Here is a 19,032-nt window from a genome sequence, read left to right as displayed (position 1 = left end):
TCAAGAAGAATCAGTGAATTCAAAGACAGTTCATTTGAAATAATCAAGTCAGAGGAACAAAAAGAAAAATGAACGAAAGTGAAGAAAACCAAGGGACTTGGGAGATACAATCAAAGGGACTAATGCATATTACTAAGCGAAAGAAGCCAGTGTAAAAAGGCTGCATATTGTATGGTTCCAACTATATGACATTCTGGAAAAGGAAAGGCTATGGAGAGAGTAAAAAGATCAGTGGTTGTCTGGGGTTGGTAAGGAGGTGGGGGAGATAAGGAGGTAGAGCACAGAGGATTTTCAGGGCAGTGAAACTACTCTGTATGATACAATGGTGGATACAAATCATTATATATTTGTCCAAACAGTATAATACCAAGAGTGAACCCTAACATGAACTATGGACTTTGAGTGATGTGTCAATGTAGGTTCATCTATTATAATAAACGTATCACTCTGGTGGGGGATGTTGATAATGGAGGAGGCTATGCATATGTGTATGGGCAGTAGGTATATTGGAAATTTCTCTACCTTCTGCTTAATTTTGCTGTGAATCTAAAACTGCTCTAAAAAATAAAGTCTATTAAAAAATGAAGACCGCGAATCAACAATCTAACTTTACACCTAAAGGTACTAGAAAAGAACTAAACTCAAAGTTATCAGGAGGGAAATAATAGAAATTAGAGCAGAAATAACTGAAATAGAGAATAGAAATGATCAATAAAATCAACAAACCCTTAGCTAAAGAGAAAAGATTCAAATGACATAAATCAGAAGTGAGGAAGAGGAGACATTACAACTGAAACGGAAATAAAAAGGGACCATAAGAGACTACAGTGAACAATTATATACCAACAAATTGGATAATCTAGAAAAAAAATGGGTAAATTTCTAGAAACACGTAACCTACCAAGAGTGAACTGTAAAAAATTTAAAATCTAAACAGACTTATAAGTAGTAAGGAGACTGAATAATCAAAAATCTACTAACAGAGAAAAGCCCAAGATCTGATGGTTTCACTAAGAAGTCTATCAAACATTTAAAGAACAGCAATACTTCTCAAACTCTTCTAAAAAACTGAATAGAGAACACTTCCAAATTCATTCTTTGGGTCCAGGATTATCCTGATAACAAAATCAGATGGTTATAACTACAGACCAATATACCTGATACTAAAATCCTCAAAAAAAAAAAAATACTAGCAAATCCAATAGCACATTAAAATTATACATCACAACAAAGTGGGATCCCTGGAATATAAGAATGATTCAACTTTATAAAAATCAATGTAATACACATTATCAGAATAAAGGACAAAAACTACGATTATCACAACTGATATAGAAAAAGCATTTGATGAAATCCAACCTTTTCACAATAAAAAACACAAACTAGGAATAGAAGGAAATTACTCCAATATAAAGGCCAAATATGAAAATCCACAGCTAATATCATATCCAATGGTGAAAAACTTAAAGCTTTCCCTCTAAGAGCTTGCCTAAGGTAAACTGAGTATATATTTAAATTCGCATATGACGGCAATATTCATCCAGAAAATATCTGCATTTTTTAAAGCTTGTGAGTCCAGATGAAATCAATGAATAGGTCACTGGGCAAGCAGAAGTCCAGATATTAATAGAACTGGCTCTGTACAAAACAAGAACAGAAGACAAACAGAAAATTTAAAGGAACAATGGTTTTACATTTGATAGGTAAAAAGGTAAGTTCTTGGACAAAGGAAAGATGATGTATTGTTATTGTAAAGCAAATACATTCAAAGGGGGTTCCTCTGTGTAGTCCATAGCTTCCACATATATCTTATACAAGTTTTGAAATATAGTCATGTGCCGTATAACACTTCAGTCAATGACATATACCACATATAAAACAGTGGTATACCATATAGCCTAGTTGTATAGTGGGCTATACCATTTAGGTTTGTGTAAGTGCACTGTGATGTTCGCACAATGAAATCGCCAAACAATGCATCTCTCAGAATGTATCCCTGCCTGTTAAGTGGCACATAGCTATATAAAATAAAGCCTTATTCCACTTAATTATGTGAAGGTTAAGTCAAAAAGATTTTTGTGTGGAGACAAAAGAACCTTTTTCTTTTAAGCCTTTTAGCCTAACATAGTTTAAACTATAGCCACAATTCAAAGATGCTGAAAAGTGGAACTAGATAAAAATTCTGCTAGTAATTTTCATTACCTAAAGAGTTAAACAGGAGCCACAACTGCTGGCCATGTTTTATTTGTCCTTTTTCTTCAAACGAGATAACCAAAGATACAGACAGTATTCAATAAAATAAAATAGATGAAACAAATTCTAAGAGACTTTGATGCCACATGCTACATTTAACCTAATTTTATTCATGCTTGCCTTATGATGGGGAAGAGATCATTCAGTAAAAACATACAGTAAAAACAAAATATGTCTTATCATGTACAACTTTTAAACTACAATAATGATGTACCTTAATTATTTCCATGCACACAAGTCTAACATTACAGTTTTTTTTTTAAAAAATAAACACAATTGAGACTTCTAGGAGCATTTTATAATAAAGTAATTCCTAATTTTTCTTTGTAGATAGATCAAGCACCTCCAAAATACAAATTCCTATACACAGTGAGCGCTTTACTTAAAATGAATACTTAAGTAAATTAAGTACGTGGACAGCCTTAGGATAAGCTGACATTATATATTCAGCTAAGTAGGCAACAAACCATAGTGCCAAATGGAAAAAGTGTATTTGCAAATAAATTTCAAAAAACTAAGTTAACTTTTTATAATTAAATACAGAAAATATACTGATTTGCTAAAATAAATAAGATGTGATGTAGTTAACACTTCACTATAAAGAATGCATACCAGAACATTTATAAATGGTGAGTGAATCTTATTAAGAATAGTTTACTACAATAAACGCTGGCTAAATAGAAGTGCATATTGTGAAGCACTATGGGTGGTATATGTTTTGCCACATACTTTTGTTACCTTGAGGTAGATAACACATGTGTACCAAATTCGGCATTCATTTTCAGTTGCTGCTGGTATCATGTGTTTTAAGAAATGTGTACAGTATGAAAAACTTGAAAATACTCATGAATGAAAAATGTTTTAGGAAAAAAATAGATATTTTCATGCAATTATGTACAGTCTCACTGTGTAAATTTCAAGGCAAGATTTTTGTTTCCTGTAAAACAGATCATTGTTCTATGAGAATGTTTTTTTACTTGTCTTAGTGCATTTCTTTTGTCTCCTCCTGCATTGCATTTTTTGCTCTATTCTTTATCTTTGTGTGCAAACGACATGCCAGTTAAAATGAAAACCATCTCACATGTAGAAAAAAAGTCTGGATTTTAAAAACCAAGAACTAATAAAATCCTTTCTAAATGACACCATCTGATTCAAGTAAAAAATGACTTAAACACTAGTAATAAAAAAGACAAACACATTTCATGAAGAATACAAAGAAAAATGTCTGCTGAGTGTTTTAGTTCAGATGTTTCAGAATGCTGCTGTATGTTTTATGAGGAATCTGAGGGGAAGATTTCATAGCGGAAGGTGTTAATGTGGCCTGTATTGACTTAAGTGGTGACCCAACTGGACTGTGAAACTGCGGGATACCTATGGATTCAAGCTGCTTGTTAAAGAGGAACTCCCCACTGTTATTCAGAAATCCTTCCTCATTTCCTCTCTCCCCAAGCTTCCCATCCTCTACAGGCTCAGTTTCTAGCATTTCAGTATCTTCTTTCCTGCTAAAGAACTTGTCCAAGTAACTGGTATAAGTGTTTTCCTTCTCAATTTGCTCATCCTTCCTTACCTCACAACAAAACTGATTTATGAGAAAACAGTCCTCCCCACTACCCACAAACTGGCTATCCCAAGAAGATTGATACAAGGCTTCTAATTGAGCCAAATTTGCCATTCCTTTTTCCTGTTTTTCTCGGCTTACTGACTTTGATATCAAAGTTTTCAATTCTAGTTGGGACACTGAGCTATTCAAATCATTTAATTTATCAACAACATCAGTAGGCTCATGTTGTGAACTAAGCTGAATAGTTCCTGCAATAAAGGAATCAAAGTCAAACCCCTGGTTCTTTTCCCTTTCTTTTTCAGCCAGTTGCTGTGATGCTTCCTCTAGAGCTATCTGGGCTTTAACCAATCCGTTCCTTTCACATTTTGACTTGCCTTTCTTATCTGATTTTTCTTTGCTTTGTTCTTTCCAATTGGAAAGATCTATAATAAGCTTGGGTTCATAGTAATGGTTAACTTCACTCTCTCTCCAAACTAAGTTATCTAAGTATGATGAGGACCTCATTTTGTAGTTACAAGTATGGCTACACTCCAGATCACAATATTTGTTTTCATGATGATCTGGGTACTGCCAACAAGGCTCAGTAGAGTAATTGGTATCGAAAGCAGGATCCTCCAAATACTTTTCACGATCTCCATCCAAATATTTTCGAGGATCAACTTGTACTTCTTCTTCATCAGTGACATCAGACAGAGCTCTTGGGTCAAGCTGAACTTCATCAATATCAAAGTTGTTATGTATAGGCCAATCATGCTCTGAAAATTGGCAATCGTGGTACCTGAAAAAAATCAATGTATTAGTGTGAGTCCAGGCATATGATTTCATTTTCAAATTCACTGAGTGCCCTGTACATGAAAGCATCGTGATAAGGTCTATGAGGGAATAACAGGAGTCTAAGTCATGAGCCTTCCCTGCCCTCCAGGAACTTATAATCTTGATAAATAGGTAAGATGTGTTGCTATATAAAATATGAGACAATACTTAGTAATTACCAATGAAGTATTTAATTATCATAAAACTCTGAGTCCTAAATTGGTCATAAATAAGATCAATTATCATTTCACGCTCATTTCTTTTCTCTATTTTTCACCCACCTCAAACATTAACTTCAGACAAACATCTGAATGGCTGACAAGTCTATAGTTTAATTCCAACACAGTTTCACATAAGAAAACACTCTTTATGGCCACAACATGCAGATCTACTGGTAACAAGCAGACTAGAAAAAGAGTAAGAACTCATCATCATGAATTGGGGGGGCGGGGAGACCCTCTCCACGTGTATGTGCTACTGAATGCAATATTTTCTCACTGACACATCACAGGAAGGTGAACATACCATGCCCAAGTAGAGGCGGATTGAGACACATACAAGAAAATGATTGGGGGACAGGAAGAAGGGAACAGAAAAGAGATTAGATGGCTTAACTAAGTATGGCAGAAAATGTAGAGACTGGAAGACATTTGGGTATATGTGAAAAGAACTGTATGTAGGTGGTACAAATGTTCATGTGGAGAAAAAAGATGGATGGCAGATGGAGGAACACACCTTTACAAACAAAGCCACATTTTAAGAGAAAAAAATGCAATGAGTAGACAAACTAATTTCAACATTAACTACTTCTTTATTGTTATTATTAATTGGCAATCACTTTTCTTTTAAACTCAGAAATATATGAAATCTTGAAGTTTTAAGATTGTCATTAGTGATTCCCAAACCTGGCTAAACATCAAAATCACCTGAAGATTTTACGTAATACTGATTCATTATTATATGCTACCACTTGACTGTGAAACGGAATGATATCCAAATTTCACTAGAAATTCAGAAATCCTAAAAATAGGTTGAGGGAAGAAATTTTTTAAAAAAATGTATACCATCATCCATCTTGATGTATTATACTGTTCAGACTAGAAAAGTTCCTTACACTGAACCTATGATAAGCATCCCAAAATTAATTTTGTCATAAGAAAAAGATATTTGAATATAACATATACCGTGAATCAAAAATAATTTATATCCTAAGACATAATGGAGTCTATGTAAAAGTTTGAAAACACTTACGAAGATACCTTACTGAATAAAGTTTAGATTTCTCATCTAACATCTTAAAAAAATTTGTTACATTCATAAAGCAATAGTTTAAAATGGCTTAGACCTCCAACCTTCAACCCTCACATTTAAAGGACCTTATCATTTTATTAACTAAACATGTCTTAATGGCTTTGAAAATGTTTCAAAGTAGAATTTAACTTTATCCTAACTGGTAACTATTAAATACTTAAATTACATAAAAGCTATTCAAAGATGTTAATAAGTTTAGCAGAAACCCAAAGATACCATGACTAAATTTTTAAGAATTCTACATTGTTTTATATGTAATTTTTTTTAAAAAAGCTCACTGCATTACAGTTTCTTGAAAATACAATAAATGATATTTTTCTAATGTAGAATCTGTTTACCTTTCCCAGTTATAAATGTGACTATGAGTTTCATCCATAAGCAAAATATCATCAACTTCATCTTCAATATGAAAAGGATGACTTGATATTGGCTCATCCATTGGAAAAGAATATATACTCATGTAAGGATGGGAAAGCGCTTCTTCTGCTGTCAACCGATCCATGGGGCTAAATGTCAAAATTTGTTCCAGGAAATCCAGTGCTGCAAAAGAAAGAGATAAAACACCTTCACTAAACTGGAGGTCTACATACTCATAAAGGGAAAAAAGGGGACTAAACAAGTAAAAGGTAAATTAGTTTTTGTCAGAGAAATAAAACTAGCTTACCTGATTTATAGGTTAAAAAGAAAAAACATTTATTCAATAAACATAGTAAAAATTTAAAATGTATCCCAATCTCATTTTATGGTCAGTTATAAAAGAAAAGGAATCTATTAATTTGAACCACACGAAACTTTCATTTTTGTCAGTCATAAATGGTCAAATAATAGCAATTTCATGTGGCTCAAGCTAATACATAGGTCCTAATCTCAGCTCTGCAACAAGAATTACCAGGTTACTTAAACTTGCTGAACTTGTTTCTTCATGAATAAAAAGGATATATATAGATAATATATAAAGTGTAAAAATTTGAAAACATAGTGTCTAGTGCTTAAAAGCCCTTTCCTTTCCCCTTTCCTTCCCTCATCTCACTAACTGTTATACTAATTGATTCATCTCTGTTCACGCCAATCTCATGCCAGCATATCGCAGAATGCACCTGATCATTTTAGAGCTCTGGTGGAGCTACCATACCCCTAATTCTTCCCACTAACTCAGAATGCTGGGCCTTTCTAAGCTACTTACCTAGCCTGAATCACACTATCACAAGCCTAAAGCTTGCCCTTACACAACCACACATTCGTATACCTTATGATTTATACCAATCTTCAACTCTGAATCATTTCCACCATCTACTGTACCTGCTCCCTAGCCATAAGTACTTACTAAATGAAAGCTAGACGCAAAACCACATATATATAGCTCACTACAAATTCATACTGTAGAATTTCAACTTCGCTTTTGCTATTGCTCAGCAATGTTCCACACTACCTCTTTATGCTTTCAATCTTTTCTATCACTCTCAACAGATAAACCCACTTCACATTTATCTCAATTCCTACTTCTTCACTATGATCTATCACACATCCTCATGGTCTTACCTTCTGTCTCAAAGAAAAAGATAGCCTTTCTCTCTAAAACTGAGCTATAGTCTATAAAAGACCCTATTCACATTATCTCATTCAATCCTCAAGTCAGTCCAATAAAGACTAAAGAGAAGAAACCTAAGGCTCATTGCTACTCAAACCCTTCAGGGACCCAAAGCTGAAGTTCCTTCCTGTGTTCCCGCCTCTTTTTCCCACTCCTCTCTATTATATTACCTAATATATGAAGTCATTTTACAGTACATCAAGTTGTTCTTAGTTCTCCTGCAAAAAAGTCAGTCTTAATTAGCCCAGGGCCCAAGTGTTTCAAGGTGCAGAGTTATGGATGGGTGAACCAGCGAAATCACCATCCTCAAAGGGAAGGAGGAGACAGATCCAACTACACAAGAGGGAGCATTTGGGAACTGTAGGCTGCAGATGAAAAGAGTCAGAAATAAGAAGTTGGCCAGGCTGAGCTCCCAAGTATATGCATACATAGCATATTTCCATCACTATAGATAGTTCTACTGGACAGGACTGCTCTAGAAGAAATTAGTCTATCCACAACAATAGTGTTGAAGTATGCTATGATATGCAAATATGTGGTAAACTATAGAGAAAGGGAAGAGAAGAGGTAAGTATGAAAGGAAATGAAAAAGAGGGTATTCATTCAAAAGTATTAACCAGAGTAAGGTTCCGAGTAGTCTTAATGTGGTAATTCATATGTACTTTATCTTGTTTGCTTTTTTCCTCTGAAAATCATGAACAGAGTATGAGAACATATATTATTCTTACTAAGTCCCCAATGCCTCAGAATGTGCTCTGCCCAAAAATAAAACTCCAATTTTAATCAAGAAGAAACAGGTGTAGAGTATATGTATGTAGCAAATCTTTAGTCAGGAATTTAAACACTCCACATTGCACTTGTATGTGAGCACAGTTCTGCCACTTGGAAATACCAAAGATCTTTGCCCAATGGTTAATTTGATGAATCCATTATCAAAGACATTTACTCAACACATTATGAATAAACCCAGCCATAAGCCAAATATTCAGGTTGGATTATTGCTGACTAAGACATGATCCCCACCCTAATTAGGGTAGGAAAAAAGAAGATTCAAGTTTAGCTAGATTAAAAATGCTTCAACAGCAATGTTCTATATTTCTAACGTCTTTTTTGATAAGACACAAGAGAGCCAATGACTCACTCCAAAGCTGATCCATATTAACCCTGAGCAGTGTCTTTCAACCTGGCAGAGCAGGGTCATACCTGTAGAGAGTTTTAAAGATACGAACATTCGCCCTGCTTCCCACCTCATTTCTGAGTTCTGATTGAATAGTCTGTATTTTTGAAGAGCTCGCACAGACAACTCTGAAGCACAGTCAGGTGCTATGTGGCGGCTTTCAGGTATGACAAGGGATGTCATGACAGTGACTACCAGGTTAGGAGCAAGAGAGCCAGCAATGCAATCTGATTGTGAAGATAGACTGGAAGACTGGTTAGGAATGTGAAACTACCAAAGAAGTAGCCTGCAAAACCTGTTGAAATTAAATATAGCTGTTTCTTTTTTATTTAGGCATTTAACTATATGAGTTTGAAGCATATTTGGGGGGTGGGGGGATTGTCATCATGATTTTGCCATCCAGTGCCTATTTCTCAAAACATTCGCTACTTTAAAACACTTTGACACACACTCACCTGAACCACATATAATGATCAGAGTTGGTGATAAGAATAATGAATGTGTAATTCAGAGAAAGTTTAGATGTTTAGTAAACTATATACCCCTAACTTTTTGATTCGTGAGAACTTTAAAATGTTGACAATGAGGTATCTTACTATAGTATAATTCTTAAAGATATAAGGCACAATCAACTTTTAAAAAGATATTTTTCATGTATAATGCTCTTAAAAATGTTATTACAGACAACTACAAGATTTTTTTTAATCTTATTTATATCAACAAATCTAAAGATATGTCATTCTATTTTGAGACATAAAATTAACTGCTTTAGTGGTCAAAGTTTTGATTCTAAGTTCCTACTATTTTCAAGCTTGTACAAACTCTCACATTAGCAGCTGATACTCCTAACACCAATCTACAAACTCTTATATAATGTTTGCTCATAAGGAGCTTTACTCTTTCCTCTACCTCCTCTTTACCCTGAAGCCTTTGCTCTCCCAACCCTCTGCCCAATTAAATTCACTCTTTCATATATAAATCACATTCATACTCATACCCACACTTATTTATCATATAACCCTCACAAAACTCCATTCCAGCTTCGTGAGAGCCAGTGATTCAATATGTTCGTCTTTGATAGACAATCAAAGATGTAAGCTGGAAAGCAGATGAAGTTAGAACCAAGAGAGAGGAGTACACTTTTTGGAATCTTAAAAATTATTCAGAGGAGCAAAGAAAGATCCCAGCCTAAGAGCCAGGCCAAAAAAGTGAAAGTGAGAGTTTAAGTTTTAGGTAAACCTTAAGTGTCTAAAGACTATTTGGGAGAAAGCTGCACATCTAATAAAAAACTAAAGCTTCCCTACATAGATCCTTACACACACACACTCACACACACACACAATTACATGATGGTTGTTCTTGAGTCACAATACCTTCTCGACTAATTCCTGGAAGCAGCTGAGTTAAAGGTTTGTGTGGCTCAGTCATGTCATTTCTAATGTAAACTGGAATTACGTTGAGAAGCTCCTGACGATCTTCCTCATGTACAACAGGAATAGATTCTAAAATCAGCTGCATCTGTTCAAGTTCATGTGCACCTGAGTGAGGTTAAAAAAACACCAAATATAACATAAATAAACACATTCCTCAATGTTTAATTCTCCAGCAATAAATATTCTAAAGCTAAAGAAATTAACTTAAATATTGTAATGACCACTGGGAGGAAATGGTTTTAACTGAATCATTTAATCGGCAGGTTTCACTGTTTTTAAATATCACCAATCTTTTCAAAAAGCCTATCTACTCCAATTTCTACTCACTGATCTATTTAGTTTTAGCTCTTTATTTCCATAAAAAATTGACTGTTTAAGTTTGGCCTCATATTAAGGTATTACAAAGAAGTGAGGAAAAAAACCCCAACAAACTGGGATTCAAGAGACCTGGATTCTAATCTTAGTGGTACCACTAACTAAACAGTAATAACTTTGAAAATACTTAACATGGTGATGACTTGATCTCATCATAAAAAAAAAAAAAATGGAGGGCTGGGTTAGATTTGTGAAACAAAAATTTTTTATTTATGTGTTAGGCTCAGTTAGCATTTCAAGACCATTATTATATGAGAGGAAATTTTAGGCTAAAGGGGCAACCAAAAAAAATTCAGTTTACTCTTCCACTAATTTCTAGAAATTCATTCAACATTCAATTTTTTGAGTGCCTACTTTAAGCAAGGCTCTTCAGAGTACAGCTGAGAAACCAAACAGTCCAAATCTCCACCTTCATGGAGCTTATGATATAGTGAAGGAAGACAGAAAATAATTGTAAACATTTATGTCAAATGGTGACAAATGCTACAAAGAAAAACAGAGTAAGCTAAAAGGGACAGAGACAACTGTTGGGAGCAGGGCTGTTAATATATACAAAATGACCAAGAAGGCCTCACAGAGAAGCTGAAAGTTAAGGAAACTAGGGAAGGGAGTTCTTATGGAGGAAAAGAGTTCCAGGAAGATGGAAAAAGGCCCAAAGCCCCAAGGAGAGAGTGGGCTTGGTGTGTTCAAGAAACAACAATAAGTCAAGTGTAGCTGAAGTAAAGTGGCTAGGGGGAAGTAACAGAAGATGAGGTCAAAGTGGTACCACAACACAAAGAGCATACTTTATCCTGAACTAGATGAGAAGCCATTAGTTTTGAACAGAGAAATGACATGATCTGACTTGTTTTCAGAGAACAACTATGGCTGCCATGTGGTAACCAGACTACGAATAGCAAATTGAAGCAGGAAAGCCAGTCAGAAGGTCCTGCATTAAAACAGAAGACACATAACAGTTGAGTGAACTGGAGTGAGAGGGACAGTGATAGAGATAATAACAAGCAGTTAGATTCTGGATATATTTTGAAAGAAAAGCTCACAGTATCCATATTGACAAAAATAAAAGATGATGCTAAGATTTTGACCTGAGCAATTAAAAAGTAGATCTGGTTTACTCTGATGAAGACAGCAGAAAGAAAAAGTAAGAGGGAGAACTATCAGGAGTTCAGTTTTGGATAAATTTGGGAAACTATTTGGGAGCCAATGGATATATTACACAGTACCAAAAAACATGGCTAGGACACTTCCGGTAGGTTAAATAGACACAAATTTCCAATGCATATTTAGTTCTTGCAATTTATTGCTCTGTTCATTTGAGGCCTATATATAATAAACACTTAGATCTCTCTTGTGCTGCTTTTACAACCTACCAATAAAGAATCAGAAGGAAACTACGACTTTCGAATAATTTCACAATTCTCATTAATTAAATGTTTAAAGTTTACATGGGTTTAAAATCAAAATTATGTTATTTAGAAGTGGTTTTTATCCAATTCTTTTTATTGCTATATGTAATGTCTGATTATGCCAAGTGAACATTTAAAAATAAATTACCTTTGTATAATCAATACAGCAATAAATTTTGACCCCGTTTCATACAACTTAAAGTATGATCTATTTTAAATTAAACAAATTAAATTTTTGTTGCTTGCTTTGGTAGCACATATATTGAAATTAAATTTTTGTTTTCCTAATAAAATATTTATTGTGGTAGCTTTAAAATATGTCCACAAATGCTTTGATATTCTTCCCTTCAAAGAATGGAATCCAATTCCCCTCCCCTTGAGTGTGAGGTACACTTAGTGACTTGCTTCTAAGACATAAAATAAAGCTGAAGTAATAGTGTCACTTTTGAGTCTAGGTCACAAAAAGATATTTTGCATTTATGGTAAACTGATTTTTGACAACGGGGTGTGGTCAAGGCAATTCAGTGGAGAAGGAATAATCTTTTCCACAATGGTGCTGGAATAACTGGATATCCACATGCAAAAGAATGATGTTGGACCTCTACTTCACACCACACATAACAATTAACTCAAAACAGATCACAGACCTAAATTTAAAACTATAAAACTCTTAGGAGTTAGGCAATGGTTTCATAGATATGACACCAAAAGCAGAAATGACAAAAGGAAAAATAGATAAATTTGATTTCATCAGAATTAAAATCTTCTGTTTCAAAAGATAGCAGAAGAAAATGAAAAGATAACCTAGAGTGGGAGAAAATATGTGCAAATCATGTATCTGATAAATGATTTGTATCCAGAATATGTAAAGAACTCTTACACCTCAATTATAAAAAGACAAACCAATTAAAAAATAGGCAATGGATCTGGATAGATATTTCTCCAAAGATATGGCCAATAAACACATGCACAACATCATCAGTCATTAGGGAAATACAATTCAAAATTACAATGATATACTACTTTATATCGCTACTTCATATGCAAAAAGACAGACACAATAAGACAGACTACATTTTAAATAAGTGTTAGTGAGAATGTGGAGAAACTGGAACGCTCACATATTGCTATTAGGAATGTAAAGTGGTACAACCCCTTTGGAAAATGGTGTGGCATTTTTTCAGAGAGTTAAAGTGTTATCATATGACACTGCTAATGGTTACAAGGTATCTTTTAAGAACAAAAATATTCTAAAATTAGTTGGTTATACAATTCTGTGAGTATACTAAAAAAATTGAACTGTACATTTTAAATGGGTAAATTATATAGTATGTGAAGTATATCTTGATAGAACTTTTTTTAGAAAAGATATTCCTTGCTCTCTTTTGGATCATTCATTCTTCTAGGGGAAGCCAGCTGCCATATGGTGAAGACTCTTAAAAGGTCCTATGGAGAAGCCCACATGGTGAGATACTGAGGCCTCCTGCTAATAGTCATGTCAGTTAGGTAGAAGTAGATCCTCCTACCCCAGGCAAGTGTTAACAGCCCCAATTAACACTTGACTAAGCGAATCTCAGCTAGAACTACCTAGTTAGTAAAGCCACTCCCAAATTCCTGACCCAAAGAAACTGTGATATAGTAGTTTTGTTGTATAAGTCACTAAGTTTTGAGGTGATTTATCACACAGCAACAAATAATAATTTATATATGCTGGAAGGTACTTGAATATCAGGAATATAACCTCCAATTACAGTATTGTTCCTCAGAAAAAATTCGAATCACTTAACGATTCAGTTTCCAGGAATCACTGGTATGTCCTCATAGTCTTCTAACTTGAAATACAATCACTATCATACATCATAGAAGAAATTTCAGATAAATTTAGGGGAAAAATTACAAAAGATTGGTTAATACTATGTAAGCTAGTGCTGCAACAAGTATCAGCATTAAACAAAGAATTTTAAGGACATTTATGAATACCATCCTTTTGTCAACAGCACTCTCCTATGCACTCTAAGCTTTCTCTTATTAATCCTTTTGTAAGCAGACCCTGCTCCATTCTTTTCCTTCTGCTCTTAGTACAAACTGGAGTGCTGAGGGGACCACTCTAATAAGACTAGTTAGAAAAAAAGGACAAAAGAGAAAAAACCTAAACTACCATCACATCACTTCTCTAAAAATATCTTCAGTATCCTACTATTTCCTAGTTTTTCAAATGGAAACTCCTCTGCCTACTTTCTAAGTATTCTGGCCCCATCTTAACTAGTCATAAATATCTTCATTATTATTTGATACCTTGCTTCCATCAAACTTTTCTTACTGATTTATGAAAACACCAAGCTCATTCCCTTATTTTTATAGACACCCTTAAGTAGATACTACTTTTTCTCTCTCTTCGTTAAAATTCTTCACTATCCTTATGTAGTGAAAAATCCTTTGACTCCTTTATACCTTCCATTCCAGCCATCACTGATGTAGTCTCTAGCTTCTCAAGTGTATAGCTTACAGTCTATACTAATTTTATACAAACTCATATTTTGCTTTATGATACTTGGTGTTTTTTGTGGATTATTCATCTCTTCTCATCTTGACTAAATTCTCTCTCACATATCTTTAGAATCCCTTATAACACCAAATTCAGCAAAAAATGACTTGTTTGGTTGTTTCTGAAAGATCACACCAGTCAGGCAACAGGATATGGCAGTTCAAACAACAGGGATGATTGGGAGGTGGGCAAAGAAAGAATTATTGGATTTTCAATGGAAGCTAAAAAATTTCACCAGGAAGTAACAATTAGTGACAGAAATAAGCAATCAGGTATCAGTTAACACAGATGACCAACAAGTATTATGGAACTACAAAACACAAAATTACATTTAAGAAATAAGATGATACAAAAGAACACTAGAATTCTAATTTAATGAGTGAACAATTCAGTGAATATGTGAATAAGTTTTCTCATTTTTTTAAATGTTAAAAACATTTTATCTTTTCATTTTAATAGTCCAGACTATAATAAATTGTTTTAAAACTTATATAAATCTTGCTTCACAGATACAAGCAAAATTATTTCTCTTTGGGATATTTTTTTTACACATATTTTAAATTTCTAACCTGCAAAGAGGGTTTTACCAGTCAGCATTTCAGCAAAGATGCAGCCTGCAGCCCACATGTCAATGGCTTTAGTATAATTATTAGGAGAAAGTAAAAGACGTGGAGATCTGTACCATTTAGTAACCAATCCTTCAGAAAGATGACCCTGAAAAACAAAAACATACTTTAGTTTTTTATTTTAGCTGAAGAACAGTACATAAAACTTGACTCATTAAAGATTCCTTGATCCACCAAAACACAAAACAAAACAAAACAAAAAGAACCCACCATAATTGTGGAATCCTAAAACAATACTGTTATTTCTATGCCTATTTTCAAGGCTCTTGCACCTTTGAAGCTGAAAAGAGGTTAAACTCCCCCTGGGGTATACCACCTAAAAGATGTTCACATGAAGTCTGCAGACCAAGATATACTATAAGAATCTAGCGCTAATTCTACACCACACATTCAAAGCATGTGTCAGAAGAGGAGCTATTTTTCACTTCAAATCTTAAAGAGCAGTTATGCCTCAAATCAATAAAAGGTAGAGAAAAACACCAGAGACTCTACTTATAAACCAATGCTAACCTCGTCACTGACAACCCAGGGGACCTGGCTCTACTATACATCCCATTCCTAATCAATTTTACTACTTTACATTTATAAAGCATTTGACTAAAACAGTTATACATATATTGCCTTATTTCATCCTCAAAACAACCGAGAAATTCTGAATGCAGATATTAACTCCATCTTACGGGGCAATAACAGACTAAGGAATCTGCTTCAGGTCATATAGCTTAGTTAGATGTAGAAATGAACTCAATTTTAGATAGTGTAACTCTGAGTTCAGTGCTATCCACAATACTTCACACTGTTACTGATAAAGAGGATGTGGTCATCCATTTCAGTACTCAATTTCTATGTTAAAGGTTTTTTGGTTTTTGGGTTTTTTTTTTGGTAAGTTATACTTAATGTGAGCTGATGCTGTGAATGAAAAGATTTGTTTATTTTAGACATATGCTATGGGAAGCCAAACAAGCAGGGCTCCTAGGGGTTCTTTATAACCAAAGCAGGTCCACTTTTATATTTTAAACATCAGGGTCCTGCACACCACTTCCTTTGAAAACTACAAGACTGTGGTTTGGCTAGGAAAATATTAACACCTTGTACAAAGGCAAGTTGTTATCCAAGTTATTATGAATCCTTTTGGTTATCTGTACTGCCTATTTTATATTTACATGAATTTAAATTTCAAACTAAATTAAGTTTGCCTATATAAGGCATAAACTGAATAGAACAGACTCAAAGGGACAAAAGAAGACCTAAAAGGTGAAATAGCATACCCTTACCTTCAGATAGGACAACATTTCTGCCCTAAACATATAAGACTATATCGTACTTTTAATTAGGGAGAATTTCAGTTATAATAAATAACAGTACACTTTTAGGAATTTGTGTATAAATAGGATCCCACCAGACCTTCATTTCAAACACAAGGAGATTATGAATGAAGGTAGACCTGTATCAGAAAAAAAGGGTACTATTAAAGTTCAATACAATTAACTAAAAATTCTGCCACAATATGTAAAAGAACGACAAGGAACTACAAGGACTTATTCCTAATGATGTTGTACATCAGTAAAGGTCTACCTCAGCTGGCTTTCCACATACCTTATGGGAATAATGGGGATCCATGATCCGCGCAAGACCAAAGTCACCTATCTTCAGCACCAAGTCTTCAGTATTAATGAAAAGATTAGCTGGTTTGAGATCTCTGTGCAGTACGTTTGCAGAATGAATATATTTGAGCCCACGTAGCAGCTGATACATGAAAAGCCGGGCATGCTCTTCCAGTAAAGGGCCCTGCTCCAGCACATTAGCCAAGTCTGTCTCCATGTACTCCTGAACAATGTAAACACTGTTCAGTTCGGTAAGAGAGCCCACATCATCTGTTAACTGGCTTCCACTAGGACCAAGAATTTCAAACACTTTCACAATGTTATCATGGTCAAGTCTTCTAATAATTTTGATTTCACGTAGAGCATGTTTAACACTCTGGGGATCAGTAAGGACAATTTTCTTGATGGCTACTCTTTTGTCACAGTCATTGTCTACAGCAGAAAAAACCAAGCCATTGCCTCCACAACCCAATGGTTTTAAGTCCATATATCTAGAGCCCAGATCAAAACCATGAATGTTCATGAGACTTTCAAATTTCTCTGCCATTTTGAAACCCTTACTATTGCCTTTTCCTTTCGAATTGTTGAACTTGTGTAAACAAGGAAGAAAACTGGCATCAAAAGGAAAGATCTTTCAAAAAGGGAGAAGAAAAATAATTTTGCTTCCACAGCAAGATGGTTTCTTGATGTTCATTGCATATGCCAACCAGGCCTGTTGAGTTCCCCTTAGATTTAAAGCTCAAAAAGCTCTCCTCATATTGAGAATTAAAAAGATTGCAGTACTCATAGTTCAAGAAAGGGGCAGCAACTCTGCAGACATTTAAAGAAAACACTCAAGAAACTCAAACGGAATGAAATGACATACTATGCACTCAGATTTACTGTGCTAAACGATTTAACATTTAACAAAAATGTGAATAAATATGCACACAACAGGCTTCTATGAACATTCTCCTCACAGTGCAGATACATTCAGTGTTGGACTGGTCCTGAGCAGCATCATTCTAAGGTGCTGGTAAGCACTATTTCCGTTTCGCTTCTTTTCTTCCTTGGTTGCTGTATATTTCAACAGGAAGCCCTGGCAGCTGTTAGTTAACAGAAGATGTCTTTTGTTAGTGATCAGGTGGCTCCAGCTCACCACAATCACAATCAAAGCTACCGTCCATCTTACTCCGATACAACCTGGGGGATGAGAAAAAAGAAAGAAAAGAGTCACCACTGTAGGAAATGCTCTTTTCTTCATCTCTGTAAAATGACACGAGTTGGGCATTTAGCTATGAATTACAACTGGTTTAATAAACTTACTTATTTATAGTCACTAAATGGAAAAATTACCTACCATCAATCAAAAATAGCTATCCATATTGTAAACAATTCACATGTATCAGCTCAGACTCCAGATCCCACCATATTAGATTCTTTAATAATATTTAGGTTCATTACGTAATATTATTTCTTAAGTACCCATAAGCAAAGGAAGAAAATTTCATAATATTTCTACGGAATTCTTTAGAATTTTTGAAGGGTAAAACATGAGAAACATAAAAGAATAAATAAATAGCATACCTATGACTTGGCAATTTTTCTTCAAGGAATATTCCCTATGAAAATGCTTAAAAATTGACATACCAATGCTCATTTTTGTTTTGTAAAGGCAAATATTAAAAATAGCCAAACTTTCAACAACATCAGAATAAATGAGTTATAATCATTTAGTGGACTACTACACAGTAGTGAAAATGAAGAGAGATGGTTGAAATAACCAAACATACACTACATTTAAAAAGCAAACTGCAGACAGAAGAGTCCATGCTGAAATCAGTTATATCAAGGTCATAAACATACAAAATAATGCTATATTATGTAGCAAAAGTATAAAAAACATGAGAAATTCATGATAATAATTTCCTTAAGGAATGAAGAAAGGGATAAGGATCAGGGTGGGGTTACATAGCATGCTTCAACTATATCTTTAATGTGTTATTTTTTAAAAACTGAAGTATGACAAATTATTAGAATCTTATATAGCTAGGCAGTATTTATCTGAAGAGCTCATATTATAGGAAAGACAGCCCAATAAATAAGCAAAACACACAGATGTCAGATGGCATTAAGTGATGTAGAAAAAAATAAAACAGACAAAGGGGACAGGAAGGGTGGTTACAGAATGCCTCTCTGATAAAGTGGTATTGGAGCAAGGCTCTTAAGGATGAAGTTAAGGGAGTGGATATGCCTTAGGGATGCTTGGTGGGAGTTACTATCCAGGCAGAGGGGCAAGCAGTAAGGGTGAACTTGAGTCCCATGTCTGAGAAACAACTAGGAGGCCAATGTAGTAACTCA

The 19,032-nt window shown here is 34.5% G+C and overlaps 1 protein-coding gene across 4 annotated transcripts in view; it reads right to left on the bottom strand.

The window, feature by feature from the left end:
- Window positions 1-2,228: 2,228 nt before the first annotated feature.
- MAPK6 (mitogen-activated protein kinase 6) overlaps window positions 2,229-19,032 on the bottom strand; it is a 32,469-nt gene continuing 15,665 nt past the window's right edge. For 3 of the 4 annotated variants that reach the window (XM_023527852.1, XM_011355121.2, XM_011355122.2), the window contains 5 exons: window positions 16,685-17,874; window positions 15,032-15,176; window positions 10,077-10,241; window positions 6,277-6,478; window positions 2,229-4,592 (listed from right to left, as the gene is read on the bottom strand). In XM_023527852.1, the coding sequence (XP_023383620.1) occupies window positions 3,491-4,592; window positions 6,277-6,478; window positions 10,077-10,241; window positions 15,032-15,176; window positions 16,685-17,239 (2,169 nt within the window). In that variant the 5' untranslated portion in view covers window positions 17,240-17,874 and the 3' untranslated portion in view covers window positions 2,229-3,490. Of the gene's footprint in view, window positions 4,593-6,276; window positions 6,479-10,076; window positions 10,242-15,026; window positions 15,177-16,684; window positions 17,875-19,032 lie in introns of those variants that run through there. The other variant, XM_023527853.1, reaches the window with a different exon arrangement.

The sequence above is a fragment of the Pteropus vampyrus genome, unplaced genomic scaffold, assembly GCF_000151845.1.
Source record: "Pteropus vampyrus isolate Shadow unplaced genomic scaffold, Pvam_2.0 Scaffold19, whole genome shotgun sequence".
Taxonomy (NCBI): Eukaryota; Metazoa; Chordata; class Mammalia; order Chiroptera; family Pteropodidae; genus Pteropus; species Pteropus vampyrus.
Note: the sequence above shows the minus strand (reverse complement) of the source record. Positions and strands in the feature narration are given on the sequence as shown.